The sequence below is a fragment of the Sylvia atricapilla genome, chromosome 3 (genome assembly GCF_009819655.1).
Source record: "Sylvia atricapilla isolate bSylAtr1 chromosome 3, bSylAtr1.pri, whole genome shotgun sequence".
Taxonomy (NCBI): domain Eukaryota; kingdom Metazoa; phylum Chordata; class Aves; order Passeriformes; family Sylviidae; genus Sylvia; species Sylvia atricapilla.
The window spans coordinates 1,182,757-1,207,256 of NC_089142.1; the positions used below are offsets into that span (position 1 = coordinate 1,182,757).

The 24,500-nt window shown below is 54.6% G+C and overlaps 1 protein-coding gene across 1 annotated transcript; it reads right to left on the minus strand.

The window, feature by feature from the left end:
- Positions 1 to 94: 94 nt before the first annotated feature.
- On the minus strand, positions 95 to 24,372 carry SELENOI (selenoprotein I). Its single transcript, XM_066314577.1, has 10 exons — positions 24,163 to 24,372; positions 10,228 to 10,296; positions 9,837 to 9,945; positions 7,814 to 7,888; positions 6,792 to 7,054; positions 4,928 to 5,036; positions 3,432 to 3,480; positions 2,866 to 3,046; positions 1,910 to 2,092; positions 95 to 160 (listed from the first exon to the last, which is right to left on the minus strand). The coding sequence occupies exons 1-10, from the start codon at positions 24,370 to 24,372 to the stop codon at positions 95 to 97; spliced, it is 1,314 nt and encodes a 437-aa protein (XP_066170674.1).
- Positions 24,373 to 24,500: the final 128 nt, after the last annotated feature.

Sequence of the window (24,500 nt, forward strand, 5' to 3'; positions counted from 1 at the left end):
TGTGGTGATGGCTGAAGTATTTACAGGTATTTGCAGCAGGTATTTACAGTCCTTCTGCAGCCCGCAGGCCGATTTTCTCCTCCTCTGCTCCCAGTCAGTCCGGAGTGGGCTTCCGTAGGGAGAAGGGTCGGATGTTGAAGTGCCTGCTCAGCTGGCTCACCTGGGGACAAGGCAGACATGGGATCGGGTTATCCCGGATCCCGGGGGTTATCCCACATCATGGGGGGTTATCCTGGCTCCCAGGCATGAGCAGTACAGCAGGTAGAGCCACAGACCTGCTCCCTGTTCCCACTAAGCCTCTGCTACTCACTATCCCCACCCTGCTCCTGCCCGCAGCCCATCTCCTGCCCAGCCCCATCCCTGTCCCTGTTCCCAGGCACTGGCTCTACTCGGAGCAGCCCTGCTCCATTCACAAACTTCCCAAGTAACAGCCTGGTCTCTCTGGGAGTGGCCTCACCCTCTATTCTTACCCTCCACAGGGGCAGAAGTTGGGAATGCTGAGCCCAGGCCTGCAGGATTTTACCCTCTTCCTTTATTATTTTGTTCAAATTAATTTGATCACCTCAGATATCTATATAAAATACTCCTGAATCCATTCAAAGTGGGAGCTGGATAATTTACTTCCTGCAAAAGGAGGCTGAGCTTGACAAGGTCAGGGCAGAGGCTTTATTCCTAATCATTCTTCCCAAATTCAGAGCAGTTTGGGGATTATGCCCCAATCCCAAAGCCTTTAAAAGCTCTTCAGCTCAAAGTGACTTTCCTCCTGGAAGAGGAGCTGGCACAGATGGGCCCTTGGAAAGTCAGAGGAAGGGAAAGAGGGAGCAGAGAGCAGCAGAGCACTGGGAATCTCCTGGGAGGGGATGGACAGGAGGATTACACCACCTGCTCAGCCCCATCTCCAACTGTGATTCCAAGACCAAGTCTATTTAAGCCTCTTAGTAATTCAAATCCTTCTTGCACAGAAGCCTCATTACACTAATTGGAAAGACAAGGCAACCTGGCTATTACTCTTTGCCTGTAATTACAGTTGGGACTTGACTCCATAGGCTCTGGGGTGGAACTGGGGCTCCCAGGGGGCTTCCCAAGGAGCGTGTCCCCACTTCAGCTGGGACATGTGGCCCCTTGTCCTCCTCCCTCTGCTCCCCGGGCATTCCCAGCAGGACTCTGGGCTTCTCCAAGTTTGTTCTCCCTGTTAATCAAAACTCAGGGAGCCAGGTAGAGCATGAGGAAGAAACCAATCCCTGGATCTCTGCACAGCCCTTGCAGCACGGGAGGCCCTGGAGCTGCTGTGTTCCCACTTTCCCCAGCAGGAAAATCCCAACTCCAGCCTTGGAGACCTCAGTGGGAGATTTAGAGCCCCTTCCAGGGCCTAAAGGGGCTGCAGGAGAGCTGGTGAGGGACTGGGGACAAGGGCTGCAGGGACAGGACACAGGGAATGGCTTCCCAGTGCCCAGGGCAGGGCTGGATGGGATCTGGGGCAGGAATTGTTCCCTGGCAGGGTGGGCAGGGCTGGCACAGGGTGCCCAGAGCAGCTGGGGCTGCCCCTGGATCCCTGGCAGTGCCCAAGGCCAGGCTGGACACTGGGGTTGGAGCCCCTGGGACAGTGGGAGGTGACCCTGCCATGGCAGGGGTGACACTGGATGAGCTTCCAGGTCCCTCCCAACCCAAACTACTGTGCTTGGTTTCCAACTCAGTGAAACACCCCGGGGGAAGGATAGCCCCTGTCACATCCTCTGCAGTTCCTTTCAATCCCGTGCAACCTTCCCAAGCCTCTCAGGAGGAATCCAGCCCCAAATTCCACAGGCTCACAGAACCATTCCCAGCAACATTCCCGGTTTTACACAGAGCATTCCCTGCCCCAACCAGCAGCACTCCCAGTTGTCAGCCCAGCCCAGGAGCTGTCACCTACCACGACCACTCCGTAGTGGATGTGTGCCAGGGTGAGGAAGGCGGTCAGCAGGTACAGCAGGAGCGTTTCACTGCCAGGAGCCAGCCCGGACACCACCAGGAGCAGCACGGCCGCGATGGGGAGCAGCATCCAGTTGAGGGGCTGGCACCGTGTGCTGCTCATCTGGCACACGATCAGCTGGCACTGAGGGGACAGGGACAGAGCCTGAGCCCGGTGTGGGTTCTGGGAGCCACAGCTGTTTGTCCCCAGAGCAGAGGGGATGGTCACTGGTGTGATCTGTGGCACTGTCCCCTGTGCTGGCACTGCTGGGACACCTCCAGTTCTGGGGACAGCTCTGGGCCCCTCCTGACAAGAGATACCTGCAGGGGCTGGGAAGGGACTGGGGCCCCAGGAGAGGCTGAGGAGCTGGGAAAGGGGCTGAGGCTGGAGAAAAGGAGCTCAGGAGGGACCTTGTGGCTCTGCACAACTCCCTGCCAGGAGGGGACAGCCAGGGGGGGTCGGGCTCTGCTCCCAGGGCACAGGGACGGGATAAGGGGAGATGGCCTCAGGATGAGCAAGGGCAGGCTCAGCTTGGACACTGGGGGAATTTCTTCCTGGAAATGGTTGTTAAACATTGGAAAAGGCCCACAGCAGTGGTGGAGTCTCATTCCTGGAGGGATTTAAAAACCCTCTGAATGTGGCACCTGGGGACACGGAGCAGGGATGACCTTGGCAGTGCTGGGGGACAGTTTGACTCAGTGGTCTCAGAGGCCTTTTCCTACCTTAACAATCCCATGGTTCTACCACTGTGCAGCTAAATTAAATTTTGACCAAAACATTTAGTCCTCCCATTTAGAGCTTATCCCCAAAAGGAGGCAGGAACTCCTTTCCCATCAGCACTTTGCTGCTCACAGCACATGTGAAAACTCAGTTTAAACAATTCTCCAGCTCCTCAAGCGTAAAGCAGAAGCTCTTACAGAGATGTTGGCGAAGGCTGTTCCAACCATGAAATAGAAGAGCCTGGGCTGGACCTCCAGGATGTCAGTAGGGGACAGGAAGATCCATGTGGTGCACAGCAGGAACAGCAACACCGGGGACACGAGGGGCAGCAGGATTTCGTACGCAGAGTGGTGCTTCAAGGTGTTATTTTTATAGGCCCTGAAACCAAATAAATGAAGAAACATGGAATTACTGAGAAATCCCTGGTGCTGCCTGCAGTAAGTACCTGAAGGGGCTCCAGGAGAGCTGAAGAGGGACTGGAGTGATAGGACGAGGGAGGATGATTTCCCACTGCCAGAGGGCAGGGATAGATGGCGTACTGGGAAGGAATTCCTGGCTGTGAGGGTGGGCAGGCCCTGGCACAGGGTGCCCAGAGAAGCTGTGGCTGGCCCTGGATTCCTGGAAGAGTCCAAGGCCAAGCTGGACACTGGGGCTTGGAGGAACCTGGGATAGGGAAAGTGTACCTGCCCGTGGTAGGGGGTGGCACAGGAGGAGTTTTCACGTCCCTTCCCACCCAAACCCTCCTGGGATTCTACAAACTCACTTGTAGAAGTTGTACAGGCTCATGGGCAGGGTCACAGTGAGGGCACAGGCTGGAAGAGAAAAGTGCCACATTAATGCCCCAGGGCAGAGGAGACACCCCATGCACCCTGAACAGAGACTTTGGCTGGGCTCTACTTTAATTTCCCTGCACCAAAAATAGCTCCGAGGGTGCCCCAGGAATAGCTCAGCACATTTGGAAGTAGCTACTCCCAAGTCTGGCCCAAGAGCTGTAATTAAAAGTTAAAGTCTGCTGTAAGTTGAAGAGATTTCCATTTGAAAGGGCTGCATTAAGGAGCTCGGTTTTGTGCTTTAAACAGTGACAAAGCTTAATTATAATACAACTCTAGTGAGACAGGAGTGCACACTCCTCAAATGACACGGCTGGGCACAAGAGCTTTCACAAGAAAGGCAACTTGCTGTTTCTCTGGCTGTGTGCAAACATTTCCAGTGGCCCACACTGCCAAAAAGCTGTCATTTAACTGGATAAATAATACAGAGCACTCAAATAACTGAAAACTCCTGACCTCAATCAGAACCATCAATACTATCCGTGATATTCCAGCACAACTCCACCCCTGTTTATCCAGCAGGTGTGTGAACAGAGCTGGAAAGATTCCTGCTTTAATAACCCAGCTCCTCTCCCCCGTGTGGGAATTGGGCTCAATTTCTCATATAGGGAAAAGCACATTCATTATTCATGTTAGGTCACCGAGCTGTCAAAGGAAAGCTGGGAACATCCACCCGATAAAAGTGCAAGAAGTAGATTTAACACACCAATTAACTCAAAATTAAGCAATTACAAAGAACACCTGAAGGGACACAGAAAATAAACTGAGCAGAACTTGTGAATTAGGAAAATGGCACTGAACAACATCAGCTCAGCTCTGCCTTTCTCAGTGCCTTATTTTGACTGACCACAGGAGAGCGAGGCTGAGCCTTTATTTTAATTTGATGATGATGATAATGATGACGATGCAATGTTCAGGTGGGTGGATGGAGGGCAGGATCCCCAAACAGCAGAGCTCCCACCCACCTCCATGGCTGCAAACTCCCTCCCACGCAGTGTTTGGGTTCAGGATGAGCGGGAGCCCCAGAGCACCAGAACAATAGTGTCTTGATCCCCCCAAACCAGCCCAAGGCTGGGGAGGCTCCAGTGAGAGCCAGGTCCCATCACCCCCTGCACATTGGGCTTTATCCCCTGAAAACTCTGGGTTTATCACACTGGTTTTATCCCCAGGCTCTCACTGAAGACAAACTAAGCTTCCCTGGAGCGAAGTCAGCCCAGGCAGAGCAGAGTTAAGTCCTCGGAAACAACTCTGCAGGAGACAACCCTGTTTTGAAATCCTGGGAAAGGTTCTCAGGCAGTGAGAACACCCTCAATTAGTCACTTCAACAACAGCCCGGGGCAGCAAACAGAGCAGTGTTAGCAGGTCATTAGCAGGGGGTTTGGGAAAAAGGTGCAGTTTAAAAGACAGGCTTCAACATGGAGTTTCTTACCAATAATCATTGCAGTGAATAGGTCTCTATATAAGAAATTAAACAGGAAAGGTGCATACCAGGCCTCAACTCCCACAAAGGCTGTCACTATGTAGACAATTGAAATGGTCTGAAAGAAAGCACGGGACAAGAAGGGGTGAGAAATGTGATGGGCAAGTCTGGCAGCACCTGGGCTGGCAGCACCATGCACGTGCCAGGCAGCTCCAGGGAACAGCAGCTCGAAGCTATGACACGTTCTGTCCTACCCACCAGCAGGAAAGAGAAAAAATAAAACAAATCCACAAATATCCCACGTTACCAGGCATAGGAAAGGTGAGCTGCTGAGCAGGGATTGGATTGAGAAGTGCCTGTCCCCTGTGCTGGCACTGCTGGGACACCTCCAGTGCTGGGGACAGCTCTGGGCCCCTCCTGACAAGAGACACCTGCAGGGCCTGGGCAAGGGACTGGAGCCCCAGGAGAGGCTGAGGGAGCTGGAAAGGGGCTGAGCCTGGAGAAAAGGAGCTCAGGAGGGACCTTGTGGCTCTGCACAACTCCCTGCCAGGAGGGGACAGCCAGGGGGGCTCGGGCTCTGCTCCCAGGGCACAGGGACAGGACAAGGGGAGATGGCCTCAGGCTGGGCCAGGGCAGGCTCAGGGTGGACAGCAGCAGGAATTTCCCCATGGAAAGGCTGCTCAGGCCTTGGGAGGGGCTGCCCAGGGAGGTGGTGAAGTCACATCCCTGCAGGAATATAAAAAACACGTGGAAATGGCACTTGGGGACACGGGCCAGTGATGGCCTTGGCAGTGCCAAGTGCCTCTGCGACTTGATGGTCCAACTTCAGTGATTCCATGAGAAGATGACCAGGAGCTGCAGGAGAGATGCCCTGGCCTAGCCTTGAACTCTCGAGCTGACCAAAGCACAGGTTTTACACCATTTGCAGTGACCCTGGAGGGGTCATCCAGGGACTTTTCCTTGTCCATCTGCTGCTGGATTACAGGGGGAAGCTCACCAGGGCTATTTCAGCTTTAATAGTCCCCTGAAGCTGGGTGGAACACTCTGCTCTGCCCTTCTCCAGCAGGCAGCTCAAAGACCTGGGTTAAGCAACATTTTGGGAGAAATTACCAGAATACAGTCGGGGACCAGGTCTAGTCTCCTTTTAGTAGGAGAGGGGACTATTCCAATTAATGCAGCATGAATTGAACTCTCCTCCCAACTCAGCATCTGACAAGCCAGAAGATAAATTAATGGACGTAAGACAGTAAGTTATAAGGAAGAAGGTTTTTCACAATAGGAGTAGTTTCCCAGAGAAGCTGTGGCTCCCCCATCCCTGGAAGTGTCCAAGGCCAGGCTGGACAAAGCTTGGAGCAATCTGGGCTGGAGGAAGGCACTGCCAGCAATCCAGGTGAGCTGCCTCATCCCCAGGGCCCAGTTCTCTTCAGGAAGAGCTTCCTGCAGAGGATTCCTTGAGGAGGGATGGACACACCAACAACTCCAAGAGGTCCATCAGTGTGAACACCCACTGCCCAGGGACTGTGGTCTGGAGGGCCATCTCCCCAGGAATCTTTGCTCCACGAACAACAATTAACAAGCCAATCACCTCTGCTGAATTTTTTGACCCAGATCCTGGTGGTGCCAAAAGGCATCCCAAACTTCCAGGCTTCAATTTACCCACGCTGCAGGGAACCATGTAGGGAACTACGTAAAGCAACAATTCCAGTGGGCAAAACATGCAGGAATTAGGGAGAGGAGAGCCAGTGTCCATCCTTCAAGCCTTGTTTGTCACAGAGAGTCCATCTCCATGGGCTCATTCCATGATTTACAAGGCTTTGGATCCGCAGCAGAACACCCCTCAGCGGGGCAGCAGGTTCTCAGGGCGTGCACTTACCACCTGGCTGACGTCATATCCCCAGGGCAGGAAGAGAATCCCTGTGTTATACTTCTCCCAGTGGGAGAGGATGAAGGAGAACAAGACCACCCAGAGCAGGAGGTAGAGGACGAAGACGCTGACGCCGGTGGAACCCCGGCCAAAGGTGGAGTACACAGTGACCACAAAGTACACGCAGGCCCAGCTGTCCAGGCCGTGGTCAAAGAGCTCTCCCAGGGGTGTGCTGGAGTTGGTCCGGCGGGCCTGCTTCCCATCAACGCCGTCTGGGAAAAGGGAAAGGATCATGGAGCTGTCCTGCACCTTCCACACAAAGCAATGGGTCAGGGGACAGCAGCTTTCCCGACCTCCACCTTCCAGCAAGGAGTGGGCTTCCCACCCCCTGCTCTACGGGAGGCTGAAAAATGTAATAGTCTGATGAGGTTGTATTTATTTCCTTGTATTGCCTTTATATTCCTTAAAGCAGCCTCTTCCTCTGCCTAAAGGAGGTCCAAGGGAGCTGGAGAGGAACTTGGGACAAGGGCCTGGAGAGACAGGACAATAGGGAATGGCTTCAAACTGGAAAAGGGGAAATTTGGGTGGGATATTGGGAAGGAATTCTTGGCTGTGAGGGTGAGGAGGCCCTGGCACAGGCTGGCCAGAGAAGCTGTGGCTACTCCTGGATCCCTGGAAGTGTCCAAGGCCAGGCTGCATGGGGGTTGGAGGAACCTGGGATAGTGGAAGGTGTCCCTGCCTATAGCACGGGGTAGAACTAGAGGATTTTGCAGGTACTTTCCAATAAAACTATTCTGGGATTCTCTGATTATTTAAAGCAGACCCAAGACAGAGTTTCGCAGTTCATCTCAAAGTCAGTTCCAGTATCCTCCTTTCCCATCAGATGCTCTGGGACAACTTCCTTGTCTCCACATTGCAAAGCAGCTCCCAGAAACTGCTCCTGGCAAGAGCAGGGAATCTAACTCTTCCTGTGGGCTCAGAGAGGGGACAACACAACCACAGCATGAGTGGGTGACGCTGAAAACTCTTACCTAACGTGTAGGCCATGAAGTTGAGGAGCCCCACCACGATCCACACGCCATTTGGTACGTGCTGGTGATCAGGAGCTGCAGGGATCAGACAGACCCGAGTCAGGACTGCTCAGGATGTGCTTCCAGAGGATTTATTCTGGCCCAAGAGGCACAGCCACAGGGACTCAAACAGAGAATCCGGGATGTGAGCTTTGTGGGATGTGATGGCAGAGCTGCCCCCACAACAGCTCATAAAACCAGGTCAGTGAGGACTCTGCCTTCCAGCATATATTTGTCCTTTGTTCCCAGCTCTCCAAAACCATGGGATCTGAGACCTGGGGCCAGTTCTGCAGTGCCACTGCAGGCCATGGAATTGCGTGGAGAGGACACTCCTCCCCGTCACTCGTCACTCGCTCACAGAGCATCAAGTGGAGCCCCTTTGATGTGGCAACTCCCTGCCCCCGCAGGAACATGCCAGGATTCCCCGCCCAGTCTCCAGTCCCATCCTGCCAATGGAAACCGAGCTCTTCCCTAATAGCACCTCCACCTCCTCCAGCACGGCTTTGGCAGTGAGCCAGCAGAGCTCAGGGAACCCAAAGAGGCACTGGAGAAAGGGCAGCAAGAGGCATGGATCCTTGGCAGCAGGAGGGCACAAGGAGGTCTCCTGGGGGGAACAGTGATCCAGTGAAACGCCACCTGTTTCCTCAGGGCAGCAGGATCGTGCCTTTCCAGAGCAAAAGGGAGGGAGGGCATCACGTCTGCAAAGCCATCCGAGGGGGAGGGAAGGCACAAAATTCTGGAGGCCTCACCAGCCCCAGGAAAAGTTCTCTTCCCAAGCAGGACATGCAAAACACCTATGTGAAAGGGTACCGAGCAAAGAGCTTCTCCATCCTTCCAAAGCATATTTTTGAGAGGCTGGGAGAGTTGAAGATGTCCAGCCTGGAGAAGAGAAGGCTTCAGGGAGCTCTTAGAGCCCTTTACAGGGCCTAAAGAGGCTCCAGGAGTGCTGAAGAGGGACTGAGGACAAGGGGTAATGGCTTCCCACTGCCAGAATGCAGGGTTAGCTGGGACACTGGGGCTTGGAGCATCCTGGGATAGCACCCAGGAAGGTGTCCCTGCCTCTGGTGGGGGTGGGACTGGATGGGCTTTAAGATCCCTTCAACCCAAACCATACTGGGATTCCATGATTCTGGATGTCTGATGTCCTGGGGGGTTTCACCTTGAGCTGCTGGCAGCTTTTGTTCTCATAGCTCATGGACCATAACAGCCCAAATCCTGGCCAACAGCCACGGTGCCACCCCAGCCCTCAACAGTCTTGTCTACCAATAAGGGCAACCCCAAAAAAAACAGGATTTCTGCCACGTAACTGTGTTTTGATGATGGGTCCAGTTTAGAAGAACTACACAAACTCTCCTGAGCAACCTAAACCAGACCTGGCAGGGTCTAAGGGAGAGAAAAACATTGGGAAGAAGATCCCAAGAATTATCACACTGCATTAATCCTTTCCCTGGGACTCCTCCACGTGCAAAGGGACAGAACTGAACCACTGGATTCACAGACAGATGAACACGGGGACTGTTAAAAAGTTTAAAGCTGTGAATGGTGAAGCTCAGAAAGAGGATTTGTCCTTGTTAGTCTGATGTGGTGGTGGTTTTGCCAAGAGGGGAATGAGCTGGGATGTGAAAAACAAGGCTCTACCTGCTGTTTTCAGGGGAGCAGCACTTCCTAACATTTTCTTACTAGATTTTCAAACAAGGGCACTGGGTTGTTTGCTCTGCAGGCAGAGCCAATTCCAACCCATGATTCTGGCTGTTTCCTCCTCTCTCTCCTGCCTGCTGCCAGCCAGAAGCACCTTTCCCTGGCAGCTGGAGGGAAGGTGTCACACCCAAAGAAGGCCGTGTCAAAAAGCCCAGCAAGTTCAATCCCCTCCTCTGTCCCAGTCACTTTGGGAAGGCCCAGACCCAGGGGCCTCACCAACGAGCACTGGAATTCCCAGCAGAGGAGGTGACAGATTTCCCACCTGACCAGGAACATGCAGCCTTACCAGAAGCATAAAAGTCAGGGTCGAAGTATGCCATGAGGAAGAAGTTGAAGACAAGCAGCAGGAAGCCAGAAAACGTTATCAAATTTGGGGCCAGCCAGGTAGGGAAGATCTATGGGAAAGCAGCAAAAGAACAGATGAACTCATTAAAACATGGACTGAGGAGCTGCTCCAGCCACGGCTGCACCGTCTGGGTGTTAGACAACACTGCCAGGAGCACCCGGAGCATCCCAGGGCAGCAGGAAGCGTTGGGCTGGGATGCAGGCATTCAGGGATTCAGGGCAGGCTGCAGGCAGCCTCTCACTCATTAGTGGCACCACAAACGAAGCAGCTGATGGTGTTACAGAGGTGAGCTGGGCTGTGCTGTCCTGCTCAGGGCGGGATAGGGACTCACCTTCACGACGGCATTCCAGAAGGGATGCATGACATACAGGGACAGGGGGTTGCTGTCCACGGCGCTGTACTGGGAAAGGGAAACAAAACCCAACAGTTAGGGAGGGCTCCAGCAACCCGCAGGAAAAGCCCGAGATCTGGAACCTTCTGAGCCCCATCCTGTGTGGAGCCCCCACAGGACTCCTGATGTAACCCCCATCGATCCTCCATCCTTTGGAAATAGCAATTCCAGCTCTCTGAGTGGACACGGGCAAGGAGCAAGATGCTGATCCTTTCAGCTGCTTCCAACTGCTCTGCCCCACCTGGATGAGGAGAAATGCTGTGGATCCTATCCCACAACAGTGCCATCTGTCACCTGCTCTGCTGTGACCCCTTTGTCCCCTTGCTGGTCCCAATCTCCTTCCCCGCTTCCAGCAGTGGGACTGGGAGCCCTTGAGCAGGATGGGTCTCAGAGGGCCCCTCTCCATAGAGGAGCTGAGATTTCACCAGAGGCAGCTTAGGGAATGGGGAGGGAGAGCTCTTCTTACCCCTCATCCCATCACTTTTACAACATTTCAGGTGCTCAGGGTGTTGTTTGTGGTGGGGGAAATAAAAACAGAAATAGAAATCAAAGATTTAGACAAGGCATGAAACAACTTCCAGCTAGAAAGTTAAAATTTGACATAATTTGGCTCTCAAGAGCAGCACGAGCTGTTATCTGCTCTCACAAACCCTTCTAAACTTAGATTACCCTGGCTAAAGTCCTCTTCTCCCAGGAACACTTTGATAAGGATCCCAAGAACAATGCCATAGGCTACCAAACTCCTGGGCTCACACGCTCGGTGCTGGGCTGGGCAGGAGGTGCTGCTCACCCACCTGCTTGGGACAACACCCCCAGCTCCAGCACAGGCATCTGCCCGAGTCCAATCCCAACCAGAGAATCCCAAAGCAGTTTGGGTGGGAAGGGACCTTACAGAAACTCCAGTGCCACGCCTGGCATGGCAGGGACACCTCCCATTGTCCCAGGCTGCTCCAACCCCAGTGTCCAGCCTGGCCTTGGGCACTGCCAGGGATCCAGGGGCAGCCCCAGCTGCTCAGGGCACCCTGTGCCAGGGCCTCCCTAGCCTCTCAGGGAACAATTCCTTCCCAATACACCACCCAAATTCCCTTTCTTCACTTCGAAGCCATTCCCTGTGTCCTGACCCTCCAGCCCTTGTCCCCAGTCCCTCTGCAGCTCTCCTGGAGCCCCTTTAGGCTCTGCAAGGGACTCTGAGCTCTCCCTGGAGCCTTCTCCTCTCCAGGTGAACACCCCCAGCTCTCCCAGCCTGGCTCCAGAGGGGCTCCAGCCCTGGAGCATCTCTGTGGCCTCCTCTGGACTCATTCCAACAGGTACCAAATTTGGTTTGGTTGGTAAAAGGAAACCCCTCAGCAGGAGCAGCTCTATGTGTCCCCTCCAAGGCCACGGCCTTGAACCAGCCCCTGTAACTGCACCTCTGGATTGCTCCAACCTGTTCCTCTCCTTGTCTGCATACTCCACTTTTCCCTGAAAGCAGACAAGTGGTGGGAAAGAGCAAAGCAACTCCCTCCAAGACAGGCACCAAGACCAAGAAGACACACCAGGTCTTGCTGGGGTCCCATCTTACAGCATTTGTTCCCACCTAGGTGAATCCCATCCTTGGCAAGGAATTCTGTACCCTCTCCCAGCCCTTCCCTGTCCTCTCTGTGCAGGGTCAGTCCATCTCCCTGGGGTCCAGCCCCAGAGGTTGCATCCCCACACCAGCAAAGCCACAGGAGCTGCAGAACAAGAAGCAAGAAACCCCAAAGCCGTATGGAGGCGACTCTAAGCCGCAAGAAATTTCTATCTCAGCTTAATGCAATTTTGGGGGGCAGAATTCCAAATACTTTGCAAGATAATAGGATTTGAAGCAGCAGTTAGGGGAGGAGGAGAGACTGATTTAATCTCATTATCCCCAAAAGAGCCTGGAACAAGAAAACAGATGCAAGGCTTGGAGCAAGGCAGGGGAAGGGCTCCAGAGCCTCCGTGCCCGTGCTTGGAAGGCACCTCAGGGAAGTTTGACCAGGCTCATGGCTTGGGAAGTTTTCCTCTCTCCCTGCAAGGACTGGTGATAATAGTCAATAAACAGCTTTTCTTCATGGCACGTTCCCACCTTGCTTGCAGAACTCAAAGACCTGGGAAGAGCCATTTCTCTGCAGAGGTTTGCTGGTACAACCACGGAATCATGGAATATCCTGGGTTGGAAGGGACCCACATGGATCATGGAGCCCAACTGCTGTCCCTGCACAGACCCCCAACAATCCCACCCTGGCATCCCTGGCAGCACTGTCCAAGTATTCCTGGAGCCCTGGCAGCCTCGGGGCCGTGCCCATTCCCTGGGGAGCCTGGGCAGTGCCCAGCACCCTCTGGGGGAAGAACCTTCCCCAAAACCCAACCTAAACCTCCCTGACACAGCTCCAGTGGTTCCCTTGGGTCCTATCCCTGTCGCAGAGAGCAGAGATCAGAGCTGCCCCTCAGGAGGAAGTTGTTGACATCCATGACTTCTCCTTTCAGCCTCTTCTCCAGCTAAACTAGCCAAGTGCCCTCAGCTGCAACTTGTGTGGCCCCTCCAGACCCTCCCCCATGTCTGTGCCCCTTTGGATGCTCTCCCACAGCTTGAGATCCTTCCTATGCCCCCCAGCTCCTGCCAGGCTGCAGACAGGACACTTCTGTATGTGCTGAGCAAGGCCAGCCATGCTGTGCCCACTCTGGGGACACCCTGGGCCACAAGGACAGAACCAGGGCTGGCTCTTGTGCAGGGTTGGCTGTCACCCTTGGGGACAGTGCTCCTGCCAGCCAGGACACAACTGCCTGCCCAGGACAGCTGCTCCCAGAATACCAATGAGTTGCCAGGCATCTTCAGGGACAGATCCCTCCAGCTGCTTTTCTTTGTCGGGGTCTTCCTTACAAACATTACTGAAGTTGTTCCTTCCACCTCCCCACTTGTGAAGCCACAAACCCAGCAGTGTTTGAGCCTGGCACTGGCTCCATCATTCCCTCACTTCATCCTCTGGAAATCAGTGTCACCTTCTGCACTTTGGATCCCCACACACTGGTCTAGCGACTCACATCCCTCTGTTAGTCGTTCTTCTATCACGACCAAAGATTGCCACCAACCTGGACTTTGGATTTCTGCCCCTTTTTCAGGGAAAGAAGGTTAAAGGGAAAAGGCAAGTGCCCAGAAGGAATTTCATACACCTCAGTGTATCCTTCCCAAAGCAGCCAGGCACTTGTAAAGGGCTCTGCTCTAAAATAGCTCCGCGTTTACAGACACAGCTTCTCACAGCTGCAGGGAGGAGCCAATCCAGCCCAGACAGCTCCCTCCAGATTGGGGTCAGAACTCCTCAGGGGAAAGAGCAAAACCAGCAGCAACAATCTTATCACTGGCACCACACAGGATCCTCCTGTCCACGCCAGGATGGCTCCAGGGAGCCACAGGCACCCCAAGAGCTGGGGATGGGCTTGGTGGCTGTGGTACCATCACAGACAAGCTGGCTGGCATCATTATGAGATTTACAGACACAAATGGCTTGTATGGCTTCAACCCAACATTAATTGTGCAACCAGGACCTCTGGGAGATCCAATTATGTGTCTGAAGAGGAAAAAACATACAGATTTATAGCCCAGATTCTACTAATGCTCTTCCTGTCCTGGAAAAAAACAATTCCGCTTTGAAGTAATCTGGTTACCTGGAACCAGCAGCAGACTAAGCACTGCCACAGAATCCTGGAGTCTCCTGAGCTGAGAGGGACCCACATGGGTCATCAAGTCCAGCTCCTGGCCCTGCAGAGGACGTGCCAAAAATCCCACCATGTGCCTGGTGAGATCCACACCACCACCACTGCCTGGGCCCAGCGGTGTTGGGGTGTGACACCCAGGTTTGCTGTGCTCTGGTGACACCTGTGCTGAGGACAGCAAACAAGATGGATGTGCACATCCCACCTTGTTTTCACAGGTGCTCCAGGCAGGATCAGGGCACTCAGCAGACCAGCTCCAGCAAATCCTCGAGGCTGTTTCCTACAAATCTCCTTAAACATGGAGAGGGTACAAAGCTAAGAACCTGCTCCCCTCAGGCTTAACATAAGTCAGGAGGCAGAAAGCTCAACCAATCCCAGCAAATGGAAGTGAGTAGAGCCGTGCCAGGAAAAACAAGGCACATTTGCCCTATGCCCACCCTTGGCCAGTGCGTGAGGAGTCACCTCGCCCTGCAATGGTACTGATTAACTCGAGTCCTGTTTGTCTTTTCCAAGGTCACTTCTCAGCTGGCACCAGAAGGGAGCATGTTGGCACTGGAGAGCTGCACCCACCACATGAGCCCATGGGTTTGGCTCCCACCAGGAAGCTGCAGGAAGGATGTGGAATGTCCTGGCTGTGTGTCCCAGCTGCAACTTCAGTGTGTCCCTCCTCCTATCTGGGTTAGACATCCAGCAATGAAAGATGCTCCAAAACGCAGCATAAAGTCACAGAATCCCTGAGGTTGGAAAAGCCCTCTCTGAACATCGAGTCCAACTATCCCCTGGCACCACCAAGGCCACCATTGTCCTGTGTTCCCAAGTGACATATCCACAGGGCTTTTAAATTGCTCCAGGGATGGAGACTTCACCACTGCCCTGGGCAGCTGTGCCAGGGATGGACAGTCCTTTCCAGGGAGGAATTGTTCCCAATATCCAACCTGAACCTGGCTCTGGCACAGCTTGAGGACATTCCCTATCCTCCTGTTCCTGTTCCTCTGGAGCAGAGCCAGACCCCCCCTGGCTGTCCCCTCCTGTCAGGGAGTTGTGCAGAGCCACAGGGTCCCCCCTGAGGCTCCTTTTCTCCAGGCTCAGCCCCTTTCCCAGCTCCTCAGCCTCTCCTGGGGCTCCACTCCCTTGTCCAGCTCCATTCCCTGCCCTGGACATGCTCCAGCCCTCTCTTGTTGGGAGAAGCTCAGGACTGAACACTTGCAGGGTCCCAGCAAGGCCAAAGCCATTCCTCAATAAGGAACTGCCACAGTGAGCAGAAGCCTCCCTCCTGCTTCCCCAATCCCCACAGCACATGCTGATTCACTGGGAAAACCATATTCCTGCCCTGCCAACACACTGATATTCACAGCCTTGTTTCTCAGACACCAGCTGGGAGATTCATGGAATTCTAGATTGCTCTGGATTGAATGGACCTTAAAGCCCATTCAGTGCTACTCCCTGCCATGGGCAGGGACACCTCCTGCTATCCCAAGTCCCTCCAAGCCCTGTCCAACCTGGGCTGGAACACCTCCAGGGATGGAACAGCCACAGCTTCTCTGGCCAAGGTGTGCCAGAGCCTCACCACCCTCACAGGGCAGAATCCAGGGCAGTCTCTCTCTCCAGCACAGCAGCTCCAGGTGGGACACTCAGCAGACTGTGGCTCTGTCCTGGCATGGAATCACCCACCCCAGAGTGGGACGGAGCTGGGATTTGGCCCCACCGCCGTGGTGCCAAGTCCTGACCCCATGCCATTGTTGTGTTGGTGCAGAAGAAGTTGTTTCCCCTCAGATACATAATGTGGAGCAACACTTGATGTTGATGGGAGACTTTGGCAAGCAACCTGCCAATTCCAGCTGCATCCAGGAGCTCCCCCTCTTTGGGAGCATCAGATATCCATGAATATGGGTCACCAGAGCTTCTGCTAGAGTGTGAGGTGGTCAGCTGCACAGGGGGGCACAGATGGTGAGCTGGGAATGATGAACCTTCAGGGATGCAGTTAGGAGAGGATCAGTCAGCAATGAACCTCTGGAGTGGTAATTGAGGGATCAGAGGGGTGATCCGGGGGAGTGGGGAGAAAAGGCAGAGTCAAAAATGCAGGAACAGCAAACTTGTTACAATAACACTGAGACAGCTAGAAGAATTTCCTATATTGCCAGAGCTGGTTTGGGTTTCAAAAAATAGGGGCAACACACTTGAGAGGGGGATCAGACCAGCTCTGTGTGCCCAAGGAGAACAGCAGAGACCCGGAGAGCAAGGCAGCGACAACAGAGAAGGCAACAGTCTCTCACCACCCCCAAACTTTCACACCCCTGTGCTCTCCCCAAGGGCATATCCCAAAACCTGCTTCCTGCAGAGTCAGTGAGCTGCTCCAGGTAGGGATGCCCCTCACAGAGGCCACGAGCCTCTGCAGAGATCAAACACTGGCAAAACCTCAGTCCCTCTGGAGAAGTGGATTTGATCCAAACCCACCAACCATGAGAACAGGACAGGGGGAATGGCCTTGAGCTGAAGGAGGGTGGGTTTAGATTAGACCTTAGGAAGGAATTATTCCCTTTGAGGGTGGGGAGGCCCAGAGAAGCTGTGGCTGCCTCTGGATCCCTGGAAGTGTTCCAGGTCAGGCTGGACAGAGCTTGGAGCAACCAGGGATAGTGGATGGTGTCCCTGCCCCTGGCAGGGGGTTGGAATTAAATGATCTTTGAGTCACTTCACATCCAAACCAGTCTAGGATTCTGTGATAATGCACAAGTCAGTGGAAGAAAAGAGAATTTCTTACAATCTCTAGAAAAAGAAAGAAAGTTGAACTTTTCCTTTCAAGGAAGCCACAAAGCCACACACATCAGGAGATGATTCCAGGTAAAGCAAGGCACTGCCAGGAAAGAGGGGCAATGCCACCCCCAAGTTTCAACAGAGCCTTTGTGAAGGGCACAAATAAAATCTTTTCTTCCAAAGCACATTTCTGCCTCTCTCTCAAACCCACACTTAACATCCAGCTTTTTGCAAGACGTGAAGCAGAGTGAGTCAGGTCACTGACACAAACCCTTGTAATGTGGCCACTTTTGGAGCCAGCCACGGGAAGTGATACTTGAATTTCCACAATGCACTCCCAGTCCTCCTCCAAACCCTCTGGACAGCCAAAGACTTGCTGCTCATTAGCAACGGGTAACTTTTCTGATGGAATTCCCAGCAGCCAAGACTCAACAGACACTGATAAACATTGCAGCAAACTTTCAGTGCAATTAAAGAGCCCCAAGATGGGCTGACAAGCAGCCCACGCTCTGTTTAAGTGACGGCTTTGCACACCTTGCAACACTCAAGGCACGAGCTGGGACCCAGCTCTGCTTTGCATGCCAAGGAGAGAGGCTTTTCCAGCACATGAAAAAGCCAGACAGCCAAAGGCACCAGCAGGCTTAGCACTGTCACCACTTCAGCTCCTCCTTCCTCTCCACAGGCCTGTGGCTGCTCATCGTGGCACCTCTGTGCCCACACTGACAGCTGGGATTGGGAATACAGCTTCCTGCTGCTCCACTGTGCTCACATCCATGAGAAAGGCACCTGCTTTCAGCAGATGTTCCCAGCCACCAGCTGGGAACAGCAACCTCCTGCTTCAGGTGGCCTCAAGGATGCAGGATGTGTGCAGCAGGCAGATGGGCACAGCAGGAATTGTCCTTCCCCTGCACCACAAGCGAAGAACCCAGAGGGCTCCTACTGTGGGACAGGACAAGGAATCCAGGAAGATGGACAGGACCTGGCTGTGTGTGCTGACACCTGAAAACCTCCCATCTTGTGCTGATCCCCCAGTGTGGGCAGCAGGAAGGAAGGATTATGCCCCTGTGCTCAGGTGAGACCCCACCTGCAGGGCTGCCCCAGCCCTGGGGACAACAGCACAAGGAGCTGGAGCTGCTGGAGAGAGAACAGAGGAATCCACGGAGCTGCTCCAGGGCTGGAGCCCCTCTGGAGCCAGGCTGGGAGAGTTGGGGGTGCTCACCTGGTGAGGAGAAGGCTCCAGGGAGAGCTCAGAGCCCCTGGCAGGGCCTAAAGGGGCTCCAGGAGAGCTGCAGAGGGACTGGGGACAAGAGATGGAGGGAGAGGCAAGGTGGAATGGTTTTCCATGCCAGAGGGCAGGGCTAGATGGGATACTGGGAAGGAATTGTTCCCTGGGAGGGTGGGGAGGCCCTGGCACAGGGTGCCCAGAGAAGCTGTGGCTGTTCCATCCCTGGAAGCGTCCAGGGAAGGTGTCACAGCCCATACAGCCACAAGCTGCCTGTCCCTGGGTAAGCCACTGCCTCATACAAAGACCCACAGAGGTTTGAAGTTCCTCCTGGAAACCCTGCAGAATCCCCAAGAGACTGAAGTTGCAGTAGATCCTGACCACAAAGAGCTTCATCACCACTACTGTGTGGTTAAAACGAGTGAGTTTGGGAATCCCCGACCAAAACATGGTTCAATACCTTTGACACCCTGTAGAGCAAAGGCCAGTGCTCAGAAACCAGCAGCACTTCAGCAGCAATTTCAGGGTTGCTCTAAATGAAGAGATGTAAACACAAGCCAGAGCAAGTCCCAGGAGTGGCACCAGCTCATCACTCATGAAAACCTTCCAGCACGTCAGAAGTGTCTCTAGAAAGCAGCATAAATCCCTTGCCCTCATCTCTTCACTTAGCTGAGGGGAGAAGCTCAGCCAAGGCTCGTGAGCTGAATCGCTCCCAGTTAATCCGTAAGCATTGCTGCTGTCTCCTCCAGCCATGGCACTTTTCACACCACAAGAGCTGCAAGGGACACACTAAGCTGGGCACTGCTTCAAAGCCCTGAATTTAATCACAGAAAAGGAGAAGAAAGAAGAAAAACACCTCTAACTTGGAAATCGCAGAGTCTAGAAGGTGCTCAGCGAGTGCTAGGCAGCACCTGGGGAAGCTACATGTGTTTAAAGACACACACCCGGCTGTCTCAGAGCAATTAAAAGAGCCCTTGGGGAAGGAGTTAAGTGATTCCAGAGCTGGGCTCAAAGGCTTCTTCTCATTATTCCTGCTAAGGAAAAGCAGAGCTGGCAGGCTGGAGGGAGGCACTGGCCTTCAGTCGCTGTGCCCTTGAGCCTCACAGCCACAGCCCAGCAGCAAAATGCTTCCCTTCCTGCTTCCCTTGCTCCCAGTGGTCTGAGCTGCCACTGGTGTTTCTGAACACCCTGCAGAGATCTCTTCGGGGCTCCTGTTTGCAGAGCAGCCTAGAGAATCCTGCCAGGAGCAGCTTCCAGCCATCTGCTTCCTGTGGCGCAGCATCTGCAGCCCTGCTCCGAGTGGCACTCCAAGTCTGGAGCCAATGGCATTTCTGGTGGAGGGGCAGAGCACCTTCTTCTTCAGGGCACAGATGGGACCAGCAGCAGGGTTCCCACCTGGAAGAAGGGTGCAGAAAAGGGAAGAGAGCATCCAGAAGGAAAACGCTTTCCACAATGAAAGGCAATCCCTGAAGCCTGACCCATGGGTGCATTCAGTGCCCCAGGTCTCCAAGCTCTCCTGTGAACGTCCTTTCCATCTAACTCTGGAAAAGAGCAATAGAGTTGTTTTCCTGTAAGAAAACCCTTGAAGAACTTGAATAATCAAATGTGGGAAGGAGTTTATAAAGATGGGCCCTGCCAATCATATGGATCAGAGGCCCATTTGCTGTTTCCTCACTTGTGATTCCCACCAACCAAATGGGTGTAGTATCCATTCTTATCCCTCCTTAGAGTGTCAGCTCTAATAAACAGCATTTCAAAGGGCACCTGTAGGTCCATTAAGGCCACCACCAGCTCCTGCTCAGACACATGGACACAGAATAGAAGGGTTTGAGGGTTTTTGGAGCAGTGGCTTTGCTATATAAGGTCCTTCTCAAGCCTCATTTGAGTTTCCTCTTGCTCAGCTCACACTGGTTGCAGAAGCTTCTGGGGTGAGCCACCAGCCTGGTTCCACCTTTGGACTCAAACACGACACATGTCATCACCTTCCCTCTCCATTCCTCCTCCTGTGCCTCAGGAAAGGAGTGGCATTCCCACCTCCTCCTTTGCTGGCATTTGCCCCAGACCAAGATCCCTGAGGATAAGATCCCAGGAACGCCTGAGACCCATGTGGCATCATGACAAAGCCTTGTGCTTGCACACAGCTCACACAGGGAGGAAACCAGGGCAGACAGAGCCTCCTGCACAACACTTGTCACACAGGTACATTCCCTGCTCCTACAGGACCTGGATCAAAGAGTTACACACGGATCACAGCCCCAAGAATAGTCATCAGTGGCTCCATCACACCAGAGACACCAGCAGAGGACAGGATCTCTCAAGGTAGAGCTGGACAGCACAGAATCACAAGCAGTTCAAACAAGGGTGGGTGAGAAAAAGGCTGCAGAGAAGGCAAGGCATGTGACTGGAATACAGAGAGACAGGGACAAACCATCAGAGCTGGCTGCAACTGCCAAGGACACATAAAGCTGCAGAGCTGTGTTCTCACTTAGAATCATCAAATCCCAGAATGTCTTGGGTGGGAAGGAACCTTAAAGCCCACCCACTGCCACCCCCTGCCATGGGCAGGGACACCTCCCACTGTCCCAGGTGCTCCAAGCCCCATCCAGCCTGGCCTTGGGCACTGCCAGGGATCCAGGGGCAGCCACAGCTGCTCTGGGCACCCTGTGCCAGCCCTACCCACCCTGCCAGGGAATAATTCCTGCCCAAAATCCCATCCAGCCCTGCCCTGGGCACTGGGAAGCCATTCCCTGTGTCCTATCCCTCCAGACCCATGTCCAAAATCCCTCTCCAGCAGAGGAAGCAAAGCACAACAGACATCTCTGTGAACACTCCCCAGGGCCCCATTTCCCCACTCCCACATTTCCACAAGGAGGTTGCCCAGAAGCTGGCCACAAGGCCATCTGCACAGAGTTGGTAAGAACCTGACCTCCAGACTCCAACTGCACGTTTGCACCCAGAAATAGCAGTGCCTGGCTGCAGCTTTCTTGGCAGGGGACACCCCACACCTGACAGTAACAGAGCACTGGGCTTTGGCAGAGGACATTGAACACCCGACCAGAGCAGGGTGCCTGGATTGCTTTTCCCTTGCCGTGTGGACACACAAATCCTGCTCCACAGCCTCAAAACAAGCACTGGAGGTTGGATATTGAGTCCTGCAGCCTGCCAGGACCAGCCATCCCATGCCCCAGGCTGACAAGTCACAAGTGCTGGAGCAGACACCCCTGGCATTTGTCCGGCCTCAGGGGAAGCCTCAGCAGCTGCCAGGCACGGCTGGCACATGTCACCTGCAGAGCATGGATTTGGTCCCTCCCTTCCCAGCCCAGCTCACCCTGTCTCCAGAGGGACATTTCCTACACCCAAAGAATTCCCTGCAGCAGGAGTGTTACAGGCACAGAAGCCCAGCATCACTGAGGTTGGAAAAGCCCTCCCAGACCATCGAGTCCAACCTGTGACTGATGTCCACCTTGCCACCAGCCCAGAGCACTGAGGGCCACTTCCAGGCCTTCCTGGGAAACCTCCAGGGATGAGACTCCACTACCTCCTTGGGCAGCCCCTCCCAAGGCCTGAGCACCCTTTCCATAGAGAAATTCCTGCTGCTGTCCAAGCTGAGCCTGCCCTGGCCCAGCCTGAGGCCATTTCCCCTTGTCCTGTCCCTGTTCCCTGGGAGCAGAGCCCGACCCCCCCTGGCTGTCCCCTCCTGTCCCACGGGGCTTGGTGCAACCTGGGATAGTAGAAGGTGTCCCTGCCCATGGCAGGGGGTGGCACTGGATGAGCTTTAAGGTCCACTCCAGCCCTATTTGTGAGTCTGACAAGGTAACCCAGCTTTGGGAGCTGCAAAGGGCAGAGAACGTCAAGCCTCAGTGCCTAAATCAAGGCTGGAATACGTGACCCAGTACCGAGATTTGTGCTGGATCAGCCACTTTCCCAGAACTAAAATAGCCAGGAACAAAGCTCCCCAAGGAAACAAGACATGGAGGAAGCAAGGAAGGCAGCAGGGCAGAGACACCAGGAGTAGGGCACAGATGGTCCTCCTGGAGCATGAAGTGAAACCATCCATTCCTGTCGAAGCCTCGATGGACTCAGTAAAAGCACAGGCTCTGGGGCAAAGCTCCTCCTGTCCTGGGGACACAGCTCCATCAGAGCCCTGCTCCCACATCCCAGCCCTGTGGTCCCAAAGCAAGGCCAGGGATCACCCCACCAGTGCCTAAGTGGGGACAGCAAGCAGCTGATGCTTTTTGTGCTGTGTGCGACCTTCCTCCTCACCCCGGGTGCCTTTCAGGGCTCTGCTCCCAGATTTAACTGCAGCAGCATTTCTGTCAGAGGTGTCTTCAGGAAACAACCTGGGAGCAGTTTTGGTTCCTGCCACACAATCCAGAAGAGTGTTTAAGCTGGAGCCTCCCCTTGTCCCTGCATAGGTGCTGAGAGGGACAGCAGCAACCCCACCAATTCCTCCAGCACCACAGGGAACAGGCTGAACATCCAACAGTCTCCCTCTTGGAGCAAAAGAATTCTCTTTGCAGGAGCCAAACCAGTCCTTTTGGGAGGCCTGGCTCACAGCTCAATGTTTTATTACCTTTCTCCAGCCCCCACACAAACCCACGGCCGTTCATGGCCTTTCCAAACACGCAGAGATTTTCTTGATGAATCCCCACACACACAGCCTTCCAGGGAATCTCGTGCACATTCTTCCAAGTCACCTTCCCAAGTCCATTTCTCTCCACATCACCAGGGTGCCAGAGGAGTGTGAGCAAGCCCTGGCCACCCTGACCCCCACAGACGGCTCCAGAAGGAGCTTTGGTCCCTGAAGGCCTCAGACTTGTCCTGATTGTCCCACACTCTTAAATATGACACCCCATGAGCCGTCCTGGAAGGACTACTGGAACATGGGCCCACATGATGGGGCCCACAACAAGAGCAATGCAAAGCAGGTGAGGTGAAGCCTTTTTACTTCACTGACGGTGTGGGAGAAGAAACAAATATGGGAAACATCCTCCTCTCCACATAAACACAGGATTCCAGCATTCCCCCGTGTTAAGGAAGTAGCCGACTTTGGCCCAAAATCAGCCTCTGGGGATTTAAATGCCAGAGCAGAGCCTGTTGGCACTTCCTTCCAAGGTTCCCAGCGCTTTGAACAGGACACAGCTTGGCATGAGGAGATGGGAACAACGTGGGTTGCATGGCTGTGACTGCATGAAGCACTCACAGGGCAGGAGCACAGCGGTCCTGAGCTCCATGGAGGCAGTTCCTGGCATGGCCCTGCTCCTGAGACACTCACAGCACTCTCTGCAGTTCTTTCATGGTGGGGACAGCCCCAGAGCTCGCTGTGTGCAGGGACAGGTCACCACTGCCTCCCTGGACCGCAGCCCAGGAGGAGGAGAAGCTCCCAGTCACACCTTGATCATTCCAGCACGGGGGTCCCATCTCACACACAGTCCCACCTTCACCACACTGGTCCTCGCTGCACCCACAGCCCCTCAAATCCCAGCTCTCACTCACTGCAATTCCTCTGACACAAAACCCTGAGTCTCTCTGCAGCTCTCCAACCCACAAATCCAGGGTCTCACTGTAGGCATCCCCTCAAACCTTGTGTTTCCCTGCAACCACGCCAAACCGGGGTCTTACTGCAGAGCTCCCCCCTACCCTGAAACCCCAATGTCTCACTGAAGACTCACCCCAAACCCCAGGTCTCCCTGCAACACCCCGTCCCCGACCTCCAGGTTCCCCTGCAGCCCTCCGCTCACCATCCCAGGTCTCACTGCAGCACCAAACCCCCGTCCCCAAACCCCTGTGTCAGTGCAAACCCACCAAACCCGGGGGCTCCCTGCACCTCCCACCCCTTCCCAACCCGGGTTTAGGGTCTCACCGCAGTCCCCCAAAACCCGGCACATGGCTGCAAACCTCCCTACCCCAAAGCCCCAGATCCCATAGATCCTCCCAAAACTCGGACTGCCCTACAGTTCCCCTTCGCTCCCTTTAAATCTCGGGGCTCACTGCGGCCCCTCCCTCCGCCACAAAGCCCGGGACTCCCTCCACAGCCCGGCTCTCCCTACAGCCCCTCCGAGGATCCCAGCCCGGCCCCCAGGTCCCCCTGGAGCCTTCCCTCCTCCATGCACCCCAACCTCCCCCGGCCGCCCCTCAGCGCCCCCCTCACGGCGCCAGGCCCCGAGCCCGGCCCCCGTCAGCGCCGCTACCTTGTACTTGCTGAAGCCGGCCAGCTGCTCTGGGCTCACGTACTCCATGGCGGCGCTCCCGCTGTTCCCGCCGTTGGCAGCGCTCCCGGCGCTCCCTGTGCCGGTGCCGCTCCCGCTGTTCCCGGGGCTGTTCCCGGCGCCGCTCCCGCTGCCGCCGCATCGGCCCACCCGGCGTGGCCGTGACGTCACCACGCCCCGCCCCGCCGGCATGGCGCCGCCTGGCGGCCGGGAGGGCCGCGCGCATGAGGGGAGCCGGAAAAGCGGGAAAAAAGAGCCCCAAAAACACAACTGGCCCTGCCCGGGGTCAGCGGGCAGCGATTCTCCGTGTCCTGGCAACA